General features: G+C 40.4%; 1 protein-coding gene across 1 annotated transcript in view; it reads left to right on the plus strand.

Moving 5' to 3' along the window:
• The window catches only part of HEPH (hephaestin), a 124591-nt gene that overhangs the window by 41943 nt on the left and 63827 nt on the right, over window positions 1-18821 (plus strand). Inside the window, exons 13-15 of the mRNA XM_028136354.2 lie at window positions 10794-11004; window positions 12549-12688; window positions 13463-13594. Coding sequence (XP_027992155.2) covers window positions 10794-11004; window positions 12549-12688; window positions 13463-13594 — 483 coding nt within the window. The remainder of the gene's footprint in view (window positions 1-10793; window positions 11005-12548; window positions 12689-13462; window positions 13595-18821) is intronic.

Below are 18821 nucleotides of genomic sequence, written 5' to 3' on the forward strand. Positions count from 1 at the left end.
TGGAGGGTACTTGGGAAATTTTCAAAACACATTTGTCTTCTCCTTCGATGTGCATTCCATGTTGTGGTTATTTTGGATTTTTGTCTCAGCTATAGAAAAATTAGAGCAAAAAGCTGAGGAAGTTATTTATGAAACTTCCTCATAAAGAAGTTATTTATGAAACTTCCTCATAAACTTCCTCATAGAGAAGTAAAGATGCTGCCCAGGTTCAGGGCAATTTTTATATCAGCAGAGGGTGGATTTGGCCATGTAGCCCCTTGGACACATAGAGATTCTATAGATATGGTCCTTGCTTTGGGGGTGGGGCACGTGAGAGGTCCATGAGATGTACGAATAAGCACTTCCACCTCTGATAATCTGTGAGGATTCCTGCAAACTCCAGTGGTAGTGAGGTATGTGTGTGGGGGTGGGGTGGGGGCAGGTGTGCTGTAACAGTTTTAGCCCAAGAATTGGAACACAGGCTCTTTTAGAAACTTGCTGTTTAAATTTGGTCTAATCACTCCCTCTCTCTGAAACTGGATTCCTTATTTTCATTCTCTATCTGTCCCTCTCCCTCCCTCCTTCCCTTTTCTTTCCCCCTTTTCTCCCTCTCTGACTTTTTTTCTTCATCTCCCTCTGCCTCTCCCTCTCCTTCTCTCTGTCTTTCTTTCATTAAGAAACTAGAGGCCTGGTGCACAAAATGCATGCATTGGGGGAAGGGTGTCCCTCAGCCCAGCCTGCACCCTCTTCAATCTGGGACCCCTGGGGGGATGTCTGACTGCTGGTTTAGGCCCAATCCCTCTCAAAATCTGGGACTCCTAACCACTCACCTGCCTGCCTGCCTGATATCCCCTAACCACTCTGCCTGCCAGCCTGATTGCCCCCTAACCGCTCCCATGCTGGCATGATTGACACCTAACTGCTCCCCTGCTGGTCCAATCACCCCCAACTACTCTCCCCTGCAGGCCTGGTCACCCCCAACTGTCCTCCCCTTCAGGCCTGGTGGCCCCCATCTGCCATCCCCTGCCAGCCATCTTGTGACAATGTGGCAGTGGCCATCTTGTGATGACATAGGGTGGCCATCTTGTGGTGGCCATCTTGTGACAACCTGGTTGCAGCCATATTGTGCTGACATGGGATAGCCATCTTGTGATGATGTGGGGGCAGCCATCTTGTGATGCAAGGGCATGAGGGTCAATTTGCCTATTGCATTATTATATAGGATTTGACTAGAATGTTTCTTCTGGTTCCATCTGTGTCTAGCAGTTCATATACAGCAGCAATTTCTCTGTGCAGTTCCCAGGGTGCATACTTTTTCTAGGCAGTAGATGGCAATAGTGTTTGTAAGGAAAATCTGTCAATTCCATTCATTTACCATTAAACTTTAATTTAGTTCTGTGAATTCCATTCATATTTGGAAAATAAGTCTGTAAGCAAAACAAGTATCATTGACAATTTAGTAATTTCATCCTGGCACTGGATTTAACAAGCATTTGATATAAAGCTAGTCTCCAAGAAGTCTGGATCCTCATTTTTGTCCATCTATCTGAGATACTTTTTTGGTCTGGGAGAGCTGTTAGAAAATTAGAAACAATAGTTAATAGAACTGATAGGTACAACAGAAACAAGTGCTATTAGTGAGGACTAAAGTGGGGAACTTCTGAATAAGGAACACCTTTCTCTCTATTCTTGGTTCCAAAGCCAGATCCTAGGCTTAATCTTCTTCCTGCAAAATTAGTCAGGCTCTCTAGTCATGTCTATGTGCCACACCAGGGCTTACGCTTACCTTAGATTAATTAAATTATTTTTGTGCCACACTGAGGCCCAAGGATGATGGAATTAGATGGCTCAAAAACATTCTGATCTATTATGGGGTGGAGAAAATGTGAATGGATTTATAAGAGTAAAGGCTTTAAAGGTTACTCTTTTTCAAGATTCCTGAGTTTTCTTACCAGCAAAAGCCAAAATTCATCTTATCTTTGCACTTTTCAGACCTTTCAAACTTTTTATTCTTTTTTAAAATATATTTTTATTGATTTTTTACAGAGAGGAAGGGAGAGGGATAGAGAGTTAGAAACATTGATGAGATAAAAACATTGATCAGCTGCCTCCTGCACACCTCCTACTTGGGATGTTCCTGCACCAAGGTACATGCCCTTGACTGGAATCGAACCTGGGACCTAGTCCGCAGGCCGACGCTCTATCCACTGAGCCAAACCAGTTAGGGCTAAACTTTTTATTCTTTCTGAAGAGTTCTCAAATCATAGAATGTTGGAAATCATAGAGCTCCTTTGAGATAACCTCAATTCACTTATCTTACTAATAGGAGGAAGAGACAGACACCTGAAAGAGGAAAATGCTTTGTTCGGGTTAGACATGTTGGTTCTATTTTTCTTCTTTTTCCTCTTGTCTATTTTCCATCAACTCCTATTAATTCTTCCTCCTAGATGACATATTGAACCTGAAGCCTCCTTTATTCTGCCCCCTAGGGGCTTGATCTCTGATTAAAACTGAGAGAGACCATCATCAGTAGCTCTCCACAGACAGGGCAAAAGCATCAAGTTAATGGAAAAGCCAGGACCAGAATCTGGCATGGGGATTCTAGAGAATGGAGTAGTGATGGAGATTGGTAAATATACATATGTAATTGAGCAGATTTGCAGATGTTTTACGTCTAAAAACATCACAAAGGAGGTTCACAATTATATTTAACAAAATAGAGAAACAAATATCCAGAAAAGAAATCAGCAAAATGTTAAAAAGTGTTTCATTAATTTCCAAATATGAGTGAAATGATATGGTACTTGTCTTTCTCTGATTGGCTTATTTTACTTAGCATAATGTTCTAAAAAAAGTGTTTCAGTTGTGTGGGTCTGTTGGTAGTTTTGTATACTCATCTTGCTGCGCTTTAAATTTTAATAAGCCAATATTTCATTTAATAGAAATGACATGTTGTATTTAAAAATATCATACTACATAATATTTAGCAACTCTTCCAATAAACTACTGATACTAGAGCTTTAATATCCAGGAAATGTGGCAGATGAAAAAGGTAGAGTAATGTGTTTTCTCCTTTTCCTCTTGTCTCTCATTTTTCTTTTTCCTCTTTTATCCCTTCTTTTTTTATGCCTTTGTTCTTTTTACTCATCTATGCTTTCCCCCCTTCTTTTTCTTTCATCCATTTTATCCCATCTTGACGTTTGTATTTTCTTCTTTTTTAATTTCCTTCCTTTATTTTTTAAAACAATTTAAATATATTTTTATTTATTTCAGAGAGAAAGGAAGGGAGAGGCACAGAGGGATAGAAACATCAATGATGAGAGAGAATCATTGATCAGCTGCCTCATGCACATCCCCTACTAGGGATTGAAACCACAACCCGGGCATATGCCTTGACTAGGCATGTGACCTCTCTGTGCATGGGTTGATGCTCAACCACTGAGCAACACCAGCCAATATTTATTTTTATCTTTATTTCTTTCTCTTTTTTTATCTTTCCCTTCCTCCTGTTTCCTTTTTTTTCCCTTTTTCTTCAATCTGTCTTTTCTCTCTCCTTGTCTTTTCATTTTTCTGCCTAACTTATTTAAATTTTCTTTTTTATTACAATTGCATTTCCCCAAAACATCTATTGGTCTGGATGCTAGGGATGTGAGAATGAATAAGGCAGCTAACAGTTAGTGTGAAAGGGAGATAGGTATGTAAGCAATATTCATAAGGCTATGATTATGGTATCTGTCAAGAGCTATGGTAACACACAGGAAGCTATAACAAATTCTGCGTGACTTTTGAAATGAAGCTTTCCTGGGAAAGCAGACATTCAAACTGACCTTTTAAAGATGAGTAAACTGTCACCAGGCAAATAAAGGGGATGGTCATTATAGGCAGTATGAATCGTACAGGCAGTGGCTTAGAAACAGCATCTACCTGGAGAATATTGTATAGACTGGTTTGATTCAATGTCTCTCTCTCTTTTTTAAAAAAATATATTTTGTTGATTTTTTTTACAGAGAGAAAGGGAGAGGGATAGAGAGTTAGAAACATTTATGAGAAAGAAACATCGATCAGCTGCCTCCTGCACACTTCCTACGGGGGATGTGCCTGCAACCAAGGTACATGCCCTTGACCGGAATCAAAACGTGGACCCTTCAGTCCGCAAGCCAACGCTCTATCCACTGAGCCAAACTGGTTAGGGCTGATTCAATGTCTCTCAACTCAAGTCAGTATGCTAAAAGTTGTTTGGAAATGTGTGGAGGTACTTTCCATTGTTACATAACTGGGAATATGGAGATGGTTATATGTCGTTTAGAGGGCAGGAGTCAGAGATAAGATAGTTTTAAGCAATGAAAAATAATCTCATGCAAAATTGTAGTAGCTGCTCTGCTGAGGAACACCAAGAAGTAAGGTTTAAAGGGAGGCAGAACAGGAAGTTCTTGCAAGAGGAGATGAGAACCCTGCTGATGGGTAGAAGCAATAGGGATGATAAGCAGACGCTGCGTTAAGGGATGTTTGAGAGAGATGACAGGATTTGCTGAGGCGCTGCACAGAAAGGATGTCTGAGGTTTCTAGTCAGTGATGGTGAACCTATGACATGCGTGTCAGCACTGACACGCGTAGCCATTTCTGATGACACGCGGCCGCTGAGGCGGCCGCATGCCGAGGATGAAACATTTGCTGCTCCTGAGGATGAAACATTTGCGAATAATGTTTTTTCCTCAAAGTGACACACTACCCGAGTTATGCTGAGTTTTTTGGCGAAGTTTGACAGACCAAGCTCAAAAGGTTACCCATCACTGTTAGCTTGTGCACTAGATGTAATGTCATTAACCAAGTGAACAAATACAGAAAAGTGTGAGCAGGGTAGTAAGATTTTGGTGGAAAATACTCACTTGGGGTATGCTGAGTTTTAAGTTTCTGGTGAAATTCAGGTGGTGTAGGTTTCACAGTAGGTAGTTGTGATTAGAAATGTAAAGCGTGGAGGACAAGTCCAGGCTACAAAGAGCAATGTAGGTATTCTCATAGTTCAAGTACACACACATTTAAAGTCATAGGAATGAAAACAAGACAAAAATACACATTTAAGAGGTAGGAGGGAAAAGAGAAGCCAGGGTAAGGAGACATAAAATAATAGGTCAAAAAGGTAGGAGACTCAGACATCAAGGCAGAAGAGTGTTAAAAAAATAAGTGGCTTGGACAGCAATGTTCATATGAAAAAAAAAAAAACTCAGATGATGTGTTAGTCCAAGGTCACATGTGTCTTTCCCAAAATGTCCTCTATTTGCTCCCATCCCCTCCAGTGATAATCAGAGTTTCTTCTCCACACCAACTCTTGAGGTATGACTTTTGGACAGTGTATACAGACATTCTTTTGCAAAAACATTTATTCACTCAGCACATTTATTGCACACCATTCATGTGCTAAGTATAGGGCAGAAGTGTGAAAAGATAGACATAATCTTTACTATGAGAAGTTATCTGAAATAAACACATAAAATGCATGCATAAAATAATAAAATAATTTCAGATCATGATCTATGTCATGAAGGAAATAAAATACAATAATATGATAATATGATTAACTTAGAAAGTATATCCAGGGAAGACCTCTTTGAGAATGTAACACTTACCCTGAGACCTAAATTATGGGGAAAATGGAGCTATATGAAGATATCTGAGCAGAACATTCCAGAGAGATCAGCAAGTACAAATGTCCAAAGGTGGGAAAAAGCATGGCTTGTTTAAGGGTCAGAAAGAAGGCCAGTATGTTTGGAATGTAGTGAGCTAGGAGAAGACTGCTATGACATGAGGTCATAGAGGTTGGCAAGAGCTTTTACAAAGGGTTGTAGGGCCTTGTAGACTATTTTAAGGAGTTTGGATTATATTCTGAGTATGAATGGAGCATTTAAAGCAAGGGAGCAATGTGCTCTGGATTACATTTGTTAAAGATGATACTGAATCCTATGTTGAGAATTATTGAAGAGGGAAAGAAAAGAAGCAGAGCGGACAATTGGGAGACTATCCATGTTCCAGGTGAAAGGTGATGGTGGCTTTGACTAGGGAAGTGAGAGTGAACATGAAAAGATAATTGTGAAGAGCTGATAAGATTTACTGCTTGACTAGATGTGTAGATGTGGAAGTAAGGGAAATAGAAGAGTTGGGAGTATATATGGAAAGAAAAGGAATATTTTAAATAAACTAGTGGAAATGACTGTTTATGTCGAATCTAAAACAATAACGACAAAATGGACTTGCAGAAACAGAAACCAAAGGTATGGATGCCTGATGGCAGAGGATGGGTGAAAAAGGTGAAAGAAAATATACTCAATCCTATATAATAAAGAGCTAATATGCTAATTAGATTGAACAGCCGAACGACATTCTGGACGACCTTCTGGATGAAGCCGGGCTGTGAGGGCTGGCTGAGGCTGCGAGGGACTTCAAGGGCCAACTGAGGCAGCTGGGGCTGTGAGGGCCAAGCTCCTTGCATGAATTTCGTGCATTGAGCCTGTAGTCCAGTGATAGTGAACCTATGACACGCATGTCAGCACTGACACAAGTAGCCATTTCTGATGACACGCGGCCACATGCCGAGGATGAAACATTTGCTGCTCCTGAGGATGAAACATTTGCGACTAGAGTCTTGGAGTTAGGTTTTTCCTCAAAGTGACACATTACCCGAGTTATGCTCAGTTTTTTGGCGAAGTTTGACAACCAAGCTCAAAAGGTTGCCCATCACTGCTCTAGTCTCTCTCTATATAAAAGCCTAAGTGACTGACCACCTGAACGATCGTTTGACCAATTGCTATGATGTGCACTGACCACCAGGGGGCAGACGGTCAACACAGAAGCTGCCCCCTGGTGGTCAGTGCATTCCCACAATGGGAGCACTGCTCAACTGACTGATAGGCTCCAGATGCTGGCGAGAGCAGCTGCGGCAGAGTGAACCTCTCCCACCTCCACAGCAGCACACTACCGAGTGGTGGTGGTGGCAGGCGCAGCAGGGCCAGGATGAGCAGGGGAAGTGCCTGGCCCAGGCTCCTTCCCGGCTGCCTACTGCTTCGTGCACTACTACATCCCTTGGGGGATGTTGGACTGCCGACTTTGGCCCGATCCCCACAGACCAGGCAGAGGGACCCCGTTCACTCCACAGACACCCTTTGAGCCTGAGCACCACCCCAGATGTGGCTGGCCAGGGAGTTGGCTCTAGGGTGTGTCCGTCCCGTCTCTTCCAGTCCTGCCCCACCTGCAACCTTCTAATTAATTTCCTTTCAATGTGCATGAATCTGTGCACTAGGCCTCTAGTCCTATCTAATAAAAGAGTAATATGCAAATTGACCATACCTCCGCTACACCCACAAGCCATGCCCACCAGCCAATCAGGAGCAAGTATTCAAATTAACCCAACCAAGCTTGCTACGGCCATGGAGCGAGCAGGAGGCTTGGGTTTCCCAAGCAATGAAAGAAGTCAGGCTTCCCACACACCCTGGCCAGCCCTGGACTCCACTCAAGGCTACAATGTTTCAATTATCCTACCTAATAAAATGGTAATATGTAAATTACCATCACTCTGCTACGCCCACGATTGGGCCAGTGGGAGGCGCAAGGGGTGGGACTCGGGGTGGCCGGGGTAGCCGATTGGGCCAGCGGGATGCTGAGCTCGCGTCGCCAGCGGCAGCGTGAGCTCAGTGTCTGCGCCATGGCTGTGCTGCAGAACAGAAGGGGCCTCTGGGGCAGTGAGCTCACGTCCTGCCCTGGACCATCAAAAGTGGGGCAGCTGGATGCCTGTCTGCTCCAACACCAGGTGCACCAGCGGACAGGCACCCAGCTCCCCCGCGATCAAAAGTGAAAGCGTGGGAGCTGGGTGCGTGGGAGCTGGGTGCCTGTCCACTCCGGCACCAGGCCTTTCGGAAGCCTCCACGATTGAAAGCAAAAGTGTGTAGGGGACCCTACACGTGCATGATTCAATCATGCACTGGGCCTCTAGTAGAAGATAAATAAATCCCAACAAAAATGGCTGTGGCCACTGAGCAAGCACCCCAAGGGAACCCCTACCCTGATCCAGGATATCCTTCAAGGCAAACCAGCTTGCCCCCACCTGTGCACCAGGCCTCTATTCTATCTAATAAAAGAGTAATATGCAAACTGACCATCCCTCCAACACACAAGATGTCTGGCTTCATGTGGACACAAGATGGCTGCCACAAGATGGCCAGCAGGGTAGGGGGGCAGTTGGGAGGGACCAGGTCTGCAAGGGAAGGCAGTTGTGGGCAATCAGGCCAGCAGGGAAGGGCAGTTGGGAAGGACCAGGCCTGCAAGGGAGGGCACTTGGGGGTGATCAAGCCTGCAGGGGAGGGCAGTTAGGGGTGACCAGGCCAGCAGAAGAGAGAAGTTGGGGGCAACTGGGCCTGCAGGGAAGGGTGGTTGGGGGAAACCCAGGCCTGCAGGAGAAAGCAGTTGGGGGGGACCAGGCCTGCAGGAGATGGCAGTTAGGGGTGACCAGGCCTGCAGGGGAGGGCAGTTAGGGTTGAGCAAGCTGGTAGGGGAACAGTTAGGCATCAATCAGGCTGGCAGGGGAGTGGTTAGAGGGTGATCAGGCTGGCAGGAAGAATCGGTTAGGGGCAATCAGAAAGGCAGGCAGGCGAACAGTTGGGAGCCAGCAGTCCTGGATTGTGAGAGGGATGTAGGATCGGGCCTAAACAGGCAGTCAGACATCCCTCGAGGGGTCCCAGATTGGAGAGGGTGCAGGCTGGGCTGAGAGACACCCCCCCATGCACGAATTTTGTGCACCGAGCCTCTAGTAATATTATAAATCTGTATGGTGACAGATTAAGAGATGTAATAGATTAATAGAATTGTAAGGTAAAAAATGGCAAATCACTCTGTTGTACACCTAAAACTAATATAATTAATATATTATATATCAACTACACTGAAAGAAAAAAGAGAGAGGAACACTCAGTGCTCAATCATGTGGTTTAGATGGAAAAAATGTCAGGAGTAGAAAGTGATACAGCGGTCAGTGTGGGCCAGTGATACAGAGGTCAGTGTGGGCCAGAATAGCCATGGAGGGCTTCCTTGGAAGAGATGAACGATGAATTTAGTCTTAGAGAATGAGTGAGCTCTCAGAGATATTTATTAGTAGTTTAGGTAGATACATTCTAGAAAGGGAGTAACAACATAAGTGAAAATTCCAACAAAGGAACAAGATATGGGAGAGGGGAAGTCAGGGCAGATTTAGTTGGAGCCCTGGTTGAATTTGGAATAGAATGGGAAGTGGGATTGTGTTTATAGTTTGAATCCAACTCATAGAGGCCTTTATAAGTCAGGAAGAAGAGTTTGTAGTGATAAGTTAAGCAATAGGCAACAAGGAAATAATGAAAAAACATTCTAAGAAAGTTAGCTTCTTCTGTTTAATATTCTGTTAGCCTTAGTGTTCTTGACATAGAAACCTGGAACTTGAAATCAGGTTCAGGCATCTCCACAACTTAGACACATAAGACTTACATCAAATATTTCATTGTAAATACCTAGGGAAAGCCATTTCAAATCTCTGGTGTAAATATCCTTGTGATTAAGAAGTTTCTTTTATTTTAATTATATTTATGGGTGTAAGTAACATGGTTAATTACATTACATAAGTTTCAGGTGTACTACCTTATAATACATCTGCATACTCCATTGTGTGCTCACCACCCATAGTCTAGTCTCCCTCTGTCACCATATATTTGATCCCCTTTATCCTCTTCATCTTCTGTCTATCTCCCTTCCCCTCTAATAACCACCATAATGTTGTCTGTGCCTATGAGTTTGTTTGTTGCTTTTTGTTTTATATCTAACATAACAATAAAATTGTATAGTTCTTGTCCTTTCCATCTGATTTATTTCACTAAGCAAGAAATTCATTTTTTATATATCTATTCAAGCCCATCTTTATTTCTTTGCTACTTAGTAGAAAAGGTATACAAGTAGTTGGTCAATGCCTTCCTTGGAATAATAATTATTACAGCTTTATTTACTTATTTACAGCTTCACTTATTGAATGTTTACTATATACTGTACTAAGCAATGTATACATACTATTGTGTTTAATTCTATAACAACCCAATGAAGACACTAAAATTATACCCATTTTACCATAAGGGAACTGAAACATACTTACAGAAGCTTAAAAATTGCTTCAAGGTTATATAGCTAATGTGTCAGATAAAGTAACCAAACATCCTAGTTTGCTAAGAACTGAGGAGTTTCCAGGGATATGAGACTTTTAGAGCTAAAACTCAGAAAGCCTGAATAAATGGGGAGGAGCTGGTTATCCTTGTGACAGAGTTTAGTTTTGTTGTTGTTGTTGTTGTTGCTGTTTTTATCCTCATCGGAGGAGTGAGGATATTTTCCAATTGATTTTTAGAGAGTGGGAGAGAGGGGAGAAGGGAGAAGGGAGAAAAAGAGGGCAGAAAGAGACACAATGATTGGTTGCCTCCGACACTCACCCAGTCTGAGTGCAGGGATCAAACCTGCAACCCAGGTATGTGCCCTTGACCTGAATCAAACCTACAACCCTCCAGTGTGTAGGCCAACGCTCTAACCACTGAATAACACCAACCAGTGCTTTATACCCAGACAGTGTAGATTTGGACCTAGAACTCTTAATCTCTGTGCTCATTGCTCTCAATACACTTGTAATAATTTTTTATGTAATGCATAGATTAATCTTATCTGAATCTACTCATTCTCTGCAGTATGCCTAGAGAGAGGCAGGAAATCCCTGGCACTTCACAAGGGTATTCTGATTCAGGATTTGCTCTTTCTTCCTTTCTCAGGGATATTTGAGATTTACTGCCAGGCAGGCAGCCATAGAGAAGCAGGGATGAGGGCAATCTATAATGTCTCCCAGTGTCCTGGCCAAGCCACCTCTCGCCAACACTACGAAGCTGCAAGAATCTACTACATTATGGCAGAAGAGGTGGAGTGGGACTACTGCCCTGACAGGAGCTGGGAACTGGAATGGCACAACCAGACTGAGAAGGACAGGTAAGTCTTCAGAAAATAAGTCACTTTAGAGATTCTAGACAATTTTACAGAGAAGGAAGATACTGAAATTCTGAAAGAAGGAAACTTACCTAAAGCCACCTAATAAGATACCAGCAAATCTAGTGCAGGGACTAAAATGCAGGTAAAGTAGAACTCATTGCTTCTTCTATATAGCTATACTTCAGGGCTGAAGTAAAAAATCTTACCTACAGCCTCGTGTTCTTAATCTTCGCCTCCTTTCCTCTTATTATCCAGAAGCACCCCTACTGGGACTTAAATTTTATAGAAAATTTACTCAAGGAACTGAATACCTCAAGGTCAGCTGTTCCTTAACAAAATGTCCCATTATGGTACAGGCTCAGCTGTCTAGCAGGAAAAAATAGAGTGGCTTAAATAAGTTAGAATTTTATTTCTTGCTCACTTAATAGTAAAATCATGAGCAGTTCAGGGCCTATAGATGAATTAGTCACATATAAAACTTGCTTTCATCTCTGGAATTAAGATGCCTCTTCCCATTATAATAATTCCCATATATCAAGTAAGGGGATAGAAGTCCAAGGAAAGCAGTATTGTCTGTAAGGCGATGACCTGGAAGCTGTGTACATCACTTTCTTTCATACCCCATTATCCTAAACTTATTTATATGGCCATACCCAGCTGCAAGAAAGTTGGGGAAATGTGATCTCTGGTTTGACAGCCATGTGTTCAGCTAAAACCTAGGTGGAGAATAGAAACTGAGGTACAGTTTAACAATTTCCAATACAATTTATTTTTGGTACTCTCACTACCCTTTGTCAAGTCTTGCTCTGTATGTTGATTATTAAAGGTTGAAGTTTATTTGCTACCTTGTTCTGCAGCCTAGAAAAAGTGACTTCATTTTCTGAGCCTTGGTTTACTTATCTTTAAAGTGATGTGGTATACTTGAAATAACTTGACTGAAAAGAGGTAGGGAAGGAGCAGCAGACTTGAATCCAAGTTCTGGCTCCCTTTCTGGATGACAGTATCAATTAAGATACATTCTGTCACCTCTGGATCACGGAATCCACCTCTGTAACATACCTACCTCACCAGCCTATTGGTAATGCCAAATGATAAAATACTAATAAATATCTTTGTAAACAGGAAAGCATTCTATAAGGAGAAATCTGTCGGATTCCTACTTCTTCCTATCCCTCTAGCAGCAGAAGCAGTTAGTACTTTCCTACCCCATGTACCTTGTCCTTTTGTTAAATTAATTTCATCTCAGACATCATCAAGGCTAGAGCTGGAGACCAAGGCTTCTGATTGTTATCCCAGTGTTCTTGTCATATACATTTTACTACATATTCATAGCTGGATGATGGCAAACAAAAGAACATAAATAGATATTGAAATCTACCATCTATAATTGCATGTATGCAGCCAATGTGGTGGGAATCTGATATTAGAAGAAATAGGCCCCCTCCTTCTACTATCTGTGACATGAACTTGGATCTGACCTCACTCCCCTATGGTCTTGAGGGACTGAGAACCAGGTGCTTATACTATTCTTTGGAATCTTCTAGTTATGGTCACATCTTTCTGAGCAATAAGGATGGGCTCCTGGGTTCCAGATACAAGAAAGCTGTATTCAGGGAATATACTGATGGTTCATTCAGGATCCCTCGGCCAAGGACTGGACCGGAGGAGCACTTGGGAATCTTAGGTAAGGGAATTCCACTTTCCTCCTAGTGTCTACAATACTGTGCTATTCCTAGAGGGGTTAAGTCACATTGGGAAGGACTCCCATTCCCCATTATCAGATTTTCTTTATGATGTTCTAGAACTGTAGTCATATTTTATAAATCAACCATGAAAATAGGCAATCAAAGGGGTGAATTCATGAATTTCTGCTGCAACATGAACCAGGTTTTCTCAGATATCTAATCTAGAGATCTTTGAAGGTGATAGATTTTTTTCCATGTTAAAGGAGGAGGAATGTAGGACATCAAATAGTAGAAAAAATGGTGCAGGAAACCAGTATTAGCCTTGTTCCCCAGTTTAATTATTGCCACAGTTTCTTCACTTTTGTGGGGGCCAATGCGTTTCCTCATTCTTGTTCTTGCATAGAAGGGATCCAGTGGCTCGTTAAGACAGCCCAGCAAACTCTCACTCCTAATTAACAATTATCCAGAGCCCTGATTCTCTAGAAACTTTGGAGTATTATTTAGAGAGAGCTGGGAAGGGAAAAGTGGGGGTAATTGGAGGCACAGTCCTGTTGATGAAGTACTTTCATCCTGTGGGTAACAGTATCAGTTTAAGGGCTTTTGAATTAAAAAATGAAGCTATTCATTACTTTCAATCTCAGAAAGACCCTTTTTTAGGGCAAACCCTTAATTCTGGGGAGCTCCTATTTACTATATGTCCCTTTCTTTAAATGCCTTTAATGTCCCTGTTCCACTACTCCACTAATGAGACTTCCTTCTTTTACATATAATAGGTCCACTTCTCAGAGGAGAGATTGGTGATATCCTAACTGTGGTTTTCAAGAATAATGCCAGCCGCCCCTACTCTGTACATGCCCATGGAGTGCTAGAATCTAGTACTGACTGGCCCCTGGCTGCAGAGCCTGGTGAGTGGGAACATTTAGTGAAGGAAAAGAGAATGTGCAGCACTTCTTCAGCCCTCTGTCTTGCTCCTTTAAATTACGCTCCTAGAGAACTGAAACAGAAGTATTAGCCAGGACTAAACCATACCCTAAGGTTGTCTCTTTAAAATGCTCATTCTCTCAGTCTTAGAACAGGCTACTTTGGTTTTTTGTTTCATCAAAGTTACCCTCAACATTGGTTACACATGGAACCTTATACTAGCCTTAACTATGAATGCAGATGGAGCTTCTAATCCTCTCTAAAAATGAACTTAACCTTGGATATAGTATGGGCTTCTAATCATGGGTAGAGGGTTACCTGTCTCAGACCTCAAGTTGATCCTTAACCCAAGCCATAAGATAAAGTTCTTGTCCCCTTAATGAAGACTGAATCTTAACCCCAGTCACTTACTAAGCTCCTGATATTAAATGTAGGGAAACCATAATCTTGACCACATTTTCTTTCTTTCATTCATTCATTGAATAAATACTTATTGGAAGCCTACTGGGCTACTGGGCGCAGGAAGAATTCTAGAAGGGGTGACTGCAGTGGGAAATAGTACTTGTTCTTACTCTTAAAAAACTTGGGCTATTATCACAGAGAGGTAAGTGAACTACTAATTATAATTCACTGTTTTAAGTGTTAAATAAGGATTTTTATAAGTGTGGTAAGGAAGTGTAAAATAGTTGACTTGATATAATGCTTGGATGGTCAAAGATGGCTTCCCAAGCTGAGATTTAAATTATTAGTTCTCAAATTTTACCATGCATCAGAATCACCTGGAAGGCTTGTTAAACAATAGATTTCTGGGATCAACCCCCAGAGGCTCTTATTCAATAGGTGTGGGATGGGGCTCAAGAATTTGCTATTTCAAATTTCAAAGTGATTTTGAAGTATCTGAATTAGGAACTTACACTTTGAGAACCACTGATTGAAAAGTTAAGTAAGAAGTATACAATTCAAGGAATAGTGTGGAAGAAAAGCAGGGAAAATTGTAATAAGTTTCAGATGTAGGGAATAGCCAGTAGTAACAAAGATGAAAGTTTGAGTTGAGGAAAGGGGATAGATTCTAAAAAGATCAATGAGGTAAAATAAGCAAGGTTTGGTGATTAATTGGATATTGAAGGTGAGAAAGAGGATTCTTGAATAAAATCCATGGCTTTGGAGGAAAATTCTGAAGTGGCACCCAGGTTTTTGGCTTGACAACCAGGTAAATATTGATACCATTCACCAAGATAGAGTACATGGGAGTAGGTAGAGAATATGAGTGAAGATGGAGGAGATTGGATGATCATGAGTTTACTTTGGCATTTGTTGAATTTGAGATGTCTGCAAAGCAACTGATATAGATATCTAAAAGACATAAAGCTCTGGAGCTCAAGAAAAAGGTATGATCTGAAGTGATGAGGTGACAGGCATCAATATTTAAGTAGTAAATGAAGGCAAGGAAATGAACACAGTCATCCTGGAAGAGTATATTAATAATCTTAGAGTAACACGCTAAGGAAGACTAATATTTAATGTACTCATTTAAAAAAAATCACATGATCTCACTCATATGTGGAATATGAACAAAACAAACTGATGAGGAAAATAGATCCAGAGACATAGAAGCATGGAACAGAATCTCAGAGGAAAGGCCGGGGTTGGGGTGAGGGATAGGAAGAGATCAATCAAAGAACTTGTATGCATATATATGCATAACCCTTGGGCACAAACAATAGGGTGGTGAAGGCCTGGGGCTGGGGGTGAGTGGGTGGGCTAGAAGAGGTTAATGAGGGGGAGGGGGAAAGGGATACATTTGCAATGTTTTCAACAATAAAGATTTAAAACAAACAAGCAAATAAATAAATAGGTAAGCCTGAGCCCTGACCAGTTGCTCAGTAGTTAGAGCATTGGCCCACGCACCAAAGAGTCTCAGTTTAATTCCTGGTCAAGGGCTTATATCTGGGTTGCAGGTTCAATCCTGCTGGAAGACAACCAATTGATGTTTCTCTCTCTACCCCTCCCCCTCTTCCACTCTCTCTAAACATAAATGGAAAAAATATCGTCAGGTGAGGATTAAAAACAACAACAACAATGTAAGCCTGAGAGAAAGTAAGCAAGATGTTAAAAATAAAAACAGGAGAATATGGTATCAAAATGTTTTATTTTTTAAGTAAATGTTTGCTTGTTATATAAAAGAGGAAAATTTCAGTTCAGTAGGAAAATCACGATTTATGTATTTATTTATTTACTTATGAATTAACTTTATTGGACTGACATTGTTTAATAAATTAATAGGTTTCAGGTGTACAATTCAATGATACATCATCTATATATTGCATTGTGTACCCACCACCCAATGTCAAGTCTTTTTCCATCACCATATATTTCATATCCTTTACTACTTTCTTACTCCCCCTTAACTCTGGGTAACCACCATACTGTTGTCTGTGTCTATGAGTTTTTTAAAATTATATTTATTGTTGAAATTATTACAGATGTCCCCTTTGTCCCCCCCCCCTCATTTATCCCCTCCACCTTGCATCCGCCCCTTTCCAGGCCTTTACACACTATTATTGTCTGTGGCCATGGGCTATGCATACTAGTACATGCATACAAGTTCCCTGGTTAATCTCTTCCCACCCACTTAAACCTTGCCTTCCCTCTGAAATTTGTCAGTCTGTTCCATGCCTCCATGTCTCTGGATCTATTTTGTTCACCAGGCTTTTTTGTACATTAGATTCCACATACGAGTGAGATCATTTGATACTTATCTTTCTCTGACTGGATTATTTCACTTAGCATAATGCTCTCCAGGTCCATCCATGCTACTGAAAATGGTAAGAGTTCCCTCTTTTTATAGCCACATAGTATTCCATTGTGTAAATATACCACAGCTTTTTTATTCACTTATCTGTTGATGGGAACTTGGGCTGGTTACAAATCTTAGCTATTGTAAATTGCACTATATGAACATAGGGGTGCATATATTCTTTCTTATTGGTGTTTCAATGTTCTTAATATTTATTCCTAGAAGTGTGATCACTGGGTCAAATGGGTATTCCAAAACCGGGTAAAGACACTAAAAAGAAAGAATTACAAGCCAATATCCCTGATTAAGATAGATGCTAAAATCCTCAACAAAATATTAGCAAGTTGAACCCAGCAATATATTAAAAAGAGCATACACCACAACCAAGTGGGATTCATTCCAAGGATGCAAAGCTGGTACAATATTTACAAATCAATAAATGTGATACATAACGTAAACAAATTGGAAGACAAAATCACATGATCATATCAATTGAGACAGAAAAAAGCATTCAATAAAATCCAACACTCTTTTTAGATAAAAGCTCTCAAAAAAGTGGGAATAGAGAATCATACATCAACATAATAAAGGCCAAATATGACAAACCAATAGCCAACATCATACTCAATGGGCAAAAAGTAAAACCATTTCCCCTAAGCACAGGAAGAAGACAAGAATGTCTGCTTTCACCACTCTTATTCAACATAGTACTGGAAGTTCTAGCCACAGCAATCAGACAAAAAGAAAACATAAAAGGCATAATTATTCACAGATAAGATGGTATTGTACATAGAAAACCCTGAAGACTTCACCAAAAAAACTACTAGATTTAATAAATGAATTCGGCAACATAGCAAGATACAAAATTAACACCCAGAAATCGATGGCATTTTTATACACCAATAATGAACTTTCAAAAAAAGAAACTAAAAAAAAACAACCAAACAACAACAACAAAATCCCATTTACCACTGCAACAAAAAAATTAAGATTCTTAGGAATAAACTTAACCAAGGAGGTAAAAGACCTGTATGAGGTTTTTTTTTCTTGTTTGTTCATGTGTTGATTTCAGTTTTATATCTCACATATGAGCACAATCACATGATTCTGAATTTTTTCTGTCTGACTTATTTTGCTTAGTATATTTTCAAGATTCATCCATATTGTTGCAAATGACAATATTTAAACTTTTCTTATGGCTAAGCTGTATTCCATTTTATATAATTACCACATCTTCTTTATCCAATCATCTATGGAAGGATACTTAAGTTGTTTCCATGTTTTGGCCACTGTGAATAATGCTACAATGAACATAGGAGTGCATATATGTTGCAAATAAATGTTTTCAAATTTTTCAGGTAGATACCCAGAAGATGAGTGGCTTTGTCATGTGGTACCTCTATTCTAAATTTTTTGGGGAACCTAAATACTGTTTTCCATAGTGGCTATACCAGTTTGCATTCCCACCAGCAGTAAATGAGTGTTCCTTTCATTCCACAACCTCTCCAACACTTGTTATTGTTTTGTTGATAGTAGCCATTCTAACAGGTGTGAGGTGGTATCTCATTGTAGTTTTGATTTGCATTTTCCTAATAGCTAATGAAGTTGAGTATAATTTCATATATCTGTTGGCCATTTGTATGTCTTCTTGGGAGAAGTGACTTTTCAGGTACTCTGCCCAGTTTTTAATTGGGTTGTTTATTAGCTTGTTTGGTGTTGAGTGGTATGTGTTCTTTATATATTTTGGATTTAAACTCCTTGTGAGAGCTATTGTTTGCATATATCTCCTCCCATTTTATTAGTTGCCTTTTTGTTTTGTTGGCAGTTTCCTTTGCTGTTCAAAATCTTTATAGTTTGATATAGTCTCATTCATTTATTTCTGCATTTATTTCCCTTGCCTTTGGGGTCAAATTAATAAAATCCACTATAAGACCAAGGTCCATAAGTTTAGTACCTATGTTTTTTTCTATGTAGTTTTTTGTTTCAGGTCTTATATTTATTTATTTGGTCCATATTTTAGTTAAGTTTTGTACATGGGGACAAAGTGTAGTCTAGTTTCATTCTTTTCAGGTGGCTTTCCAATTTTCCCAACACCATTTACTGAAGAGTGTTTTTTTTTTCTCCTTTGTAACTATTTTACTCTTTTGTTGAAAAGTATTTGCCCATATACATGGGCTCTCAATTCTGTTACATTTGTGTTTAAGTCTTTATTTCTGCCAATATCATGTTGTTTTTATTATTGTCGCTTTGTAGTATAATTTGAAGTCAGGGAGCATGATACCTCTGGCTTTGTTCTTTTTTCTCAAGATTGCTTTGGCTATTTGAGGTCTTTTGTGCTTCCATACAAACTGGTGCTTTCTTTTAAATCTTACCGAAGGATATGTTATTGTTATTTTTATTGACTTTAGAGAGAG

Source organism: Eptesicus fuscus, chromosome 1 (assembly GCF_027574615.1).
Source record: "Eptesicus fuscus isolate TK198812 chromosome 1, DD_ASM_mEF_20220401, whole genome shotgun sequence".
Classification (NCBI taxonomy): domain Eukaryota; kingdom Metazoa; phylum Chordata; class Mammalia; order Chiroptera; family Vespertilionidae; genus Eptesicus; species Eptesicus fuscus.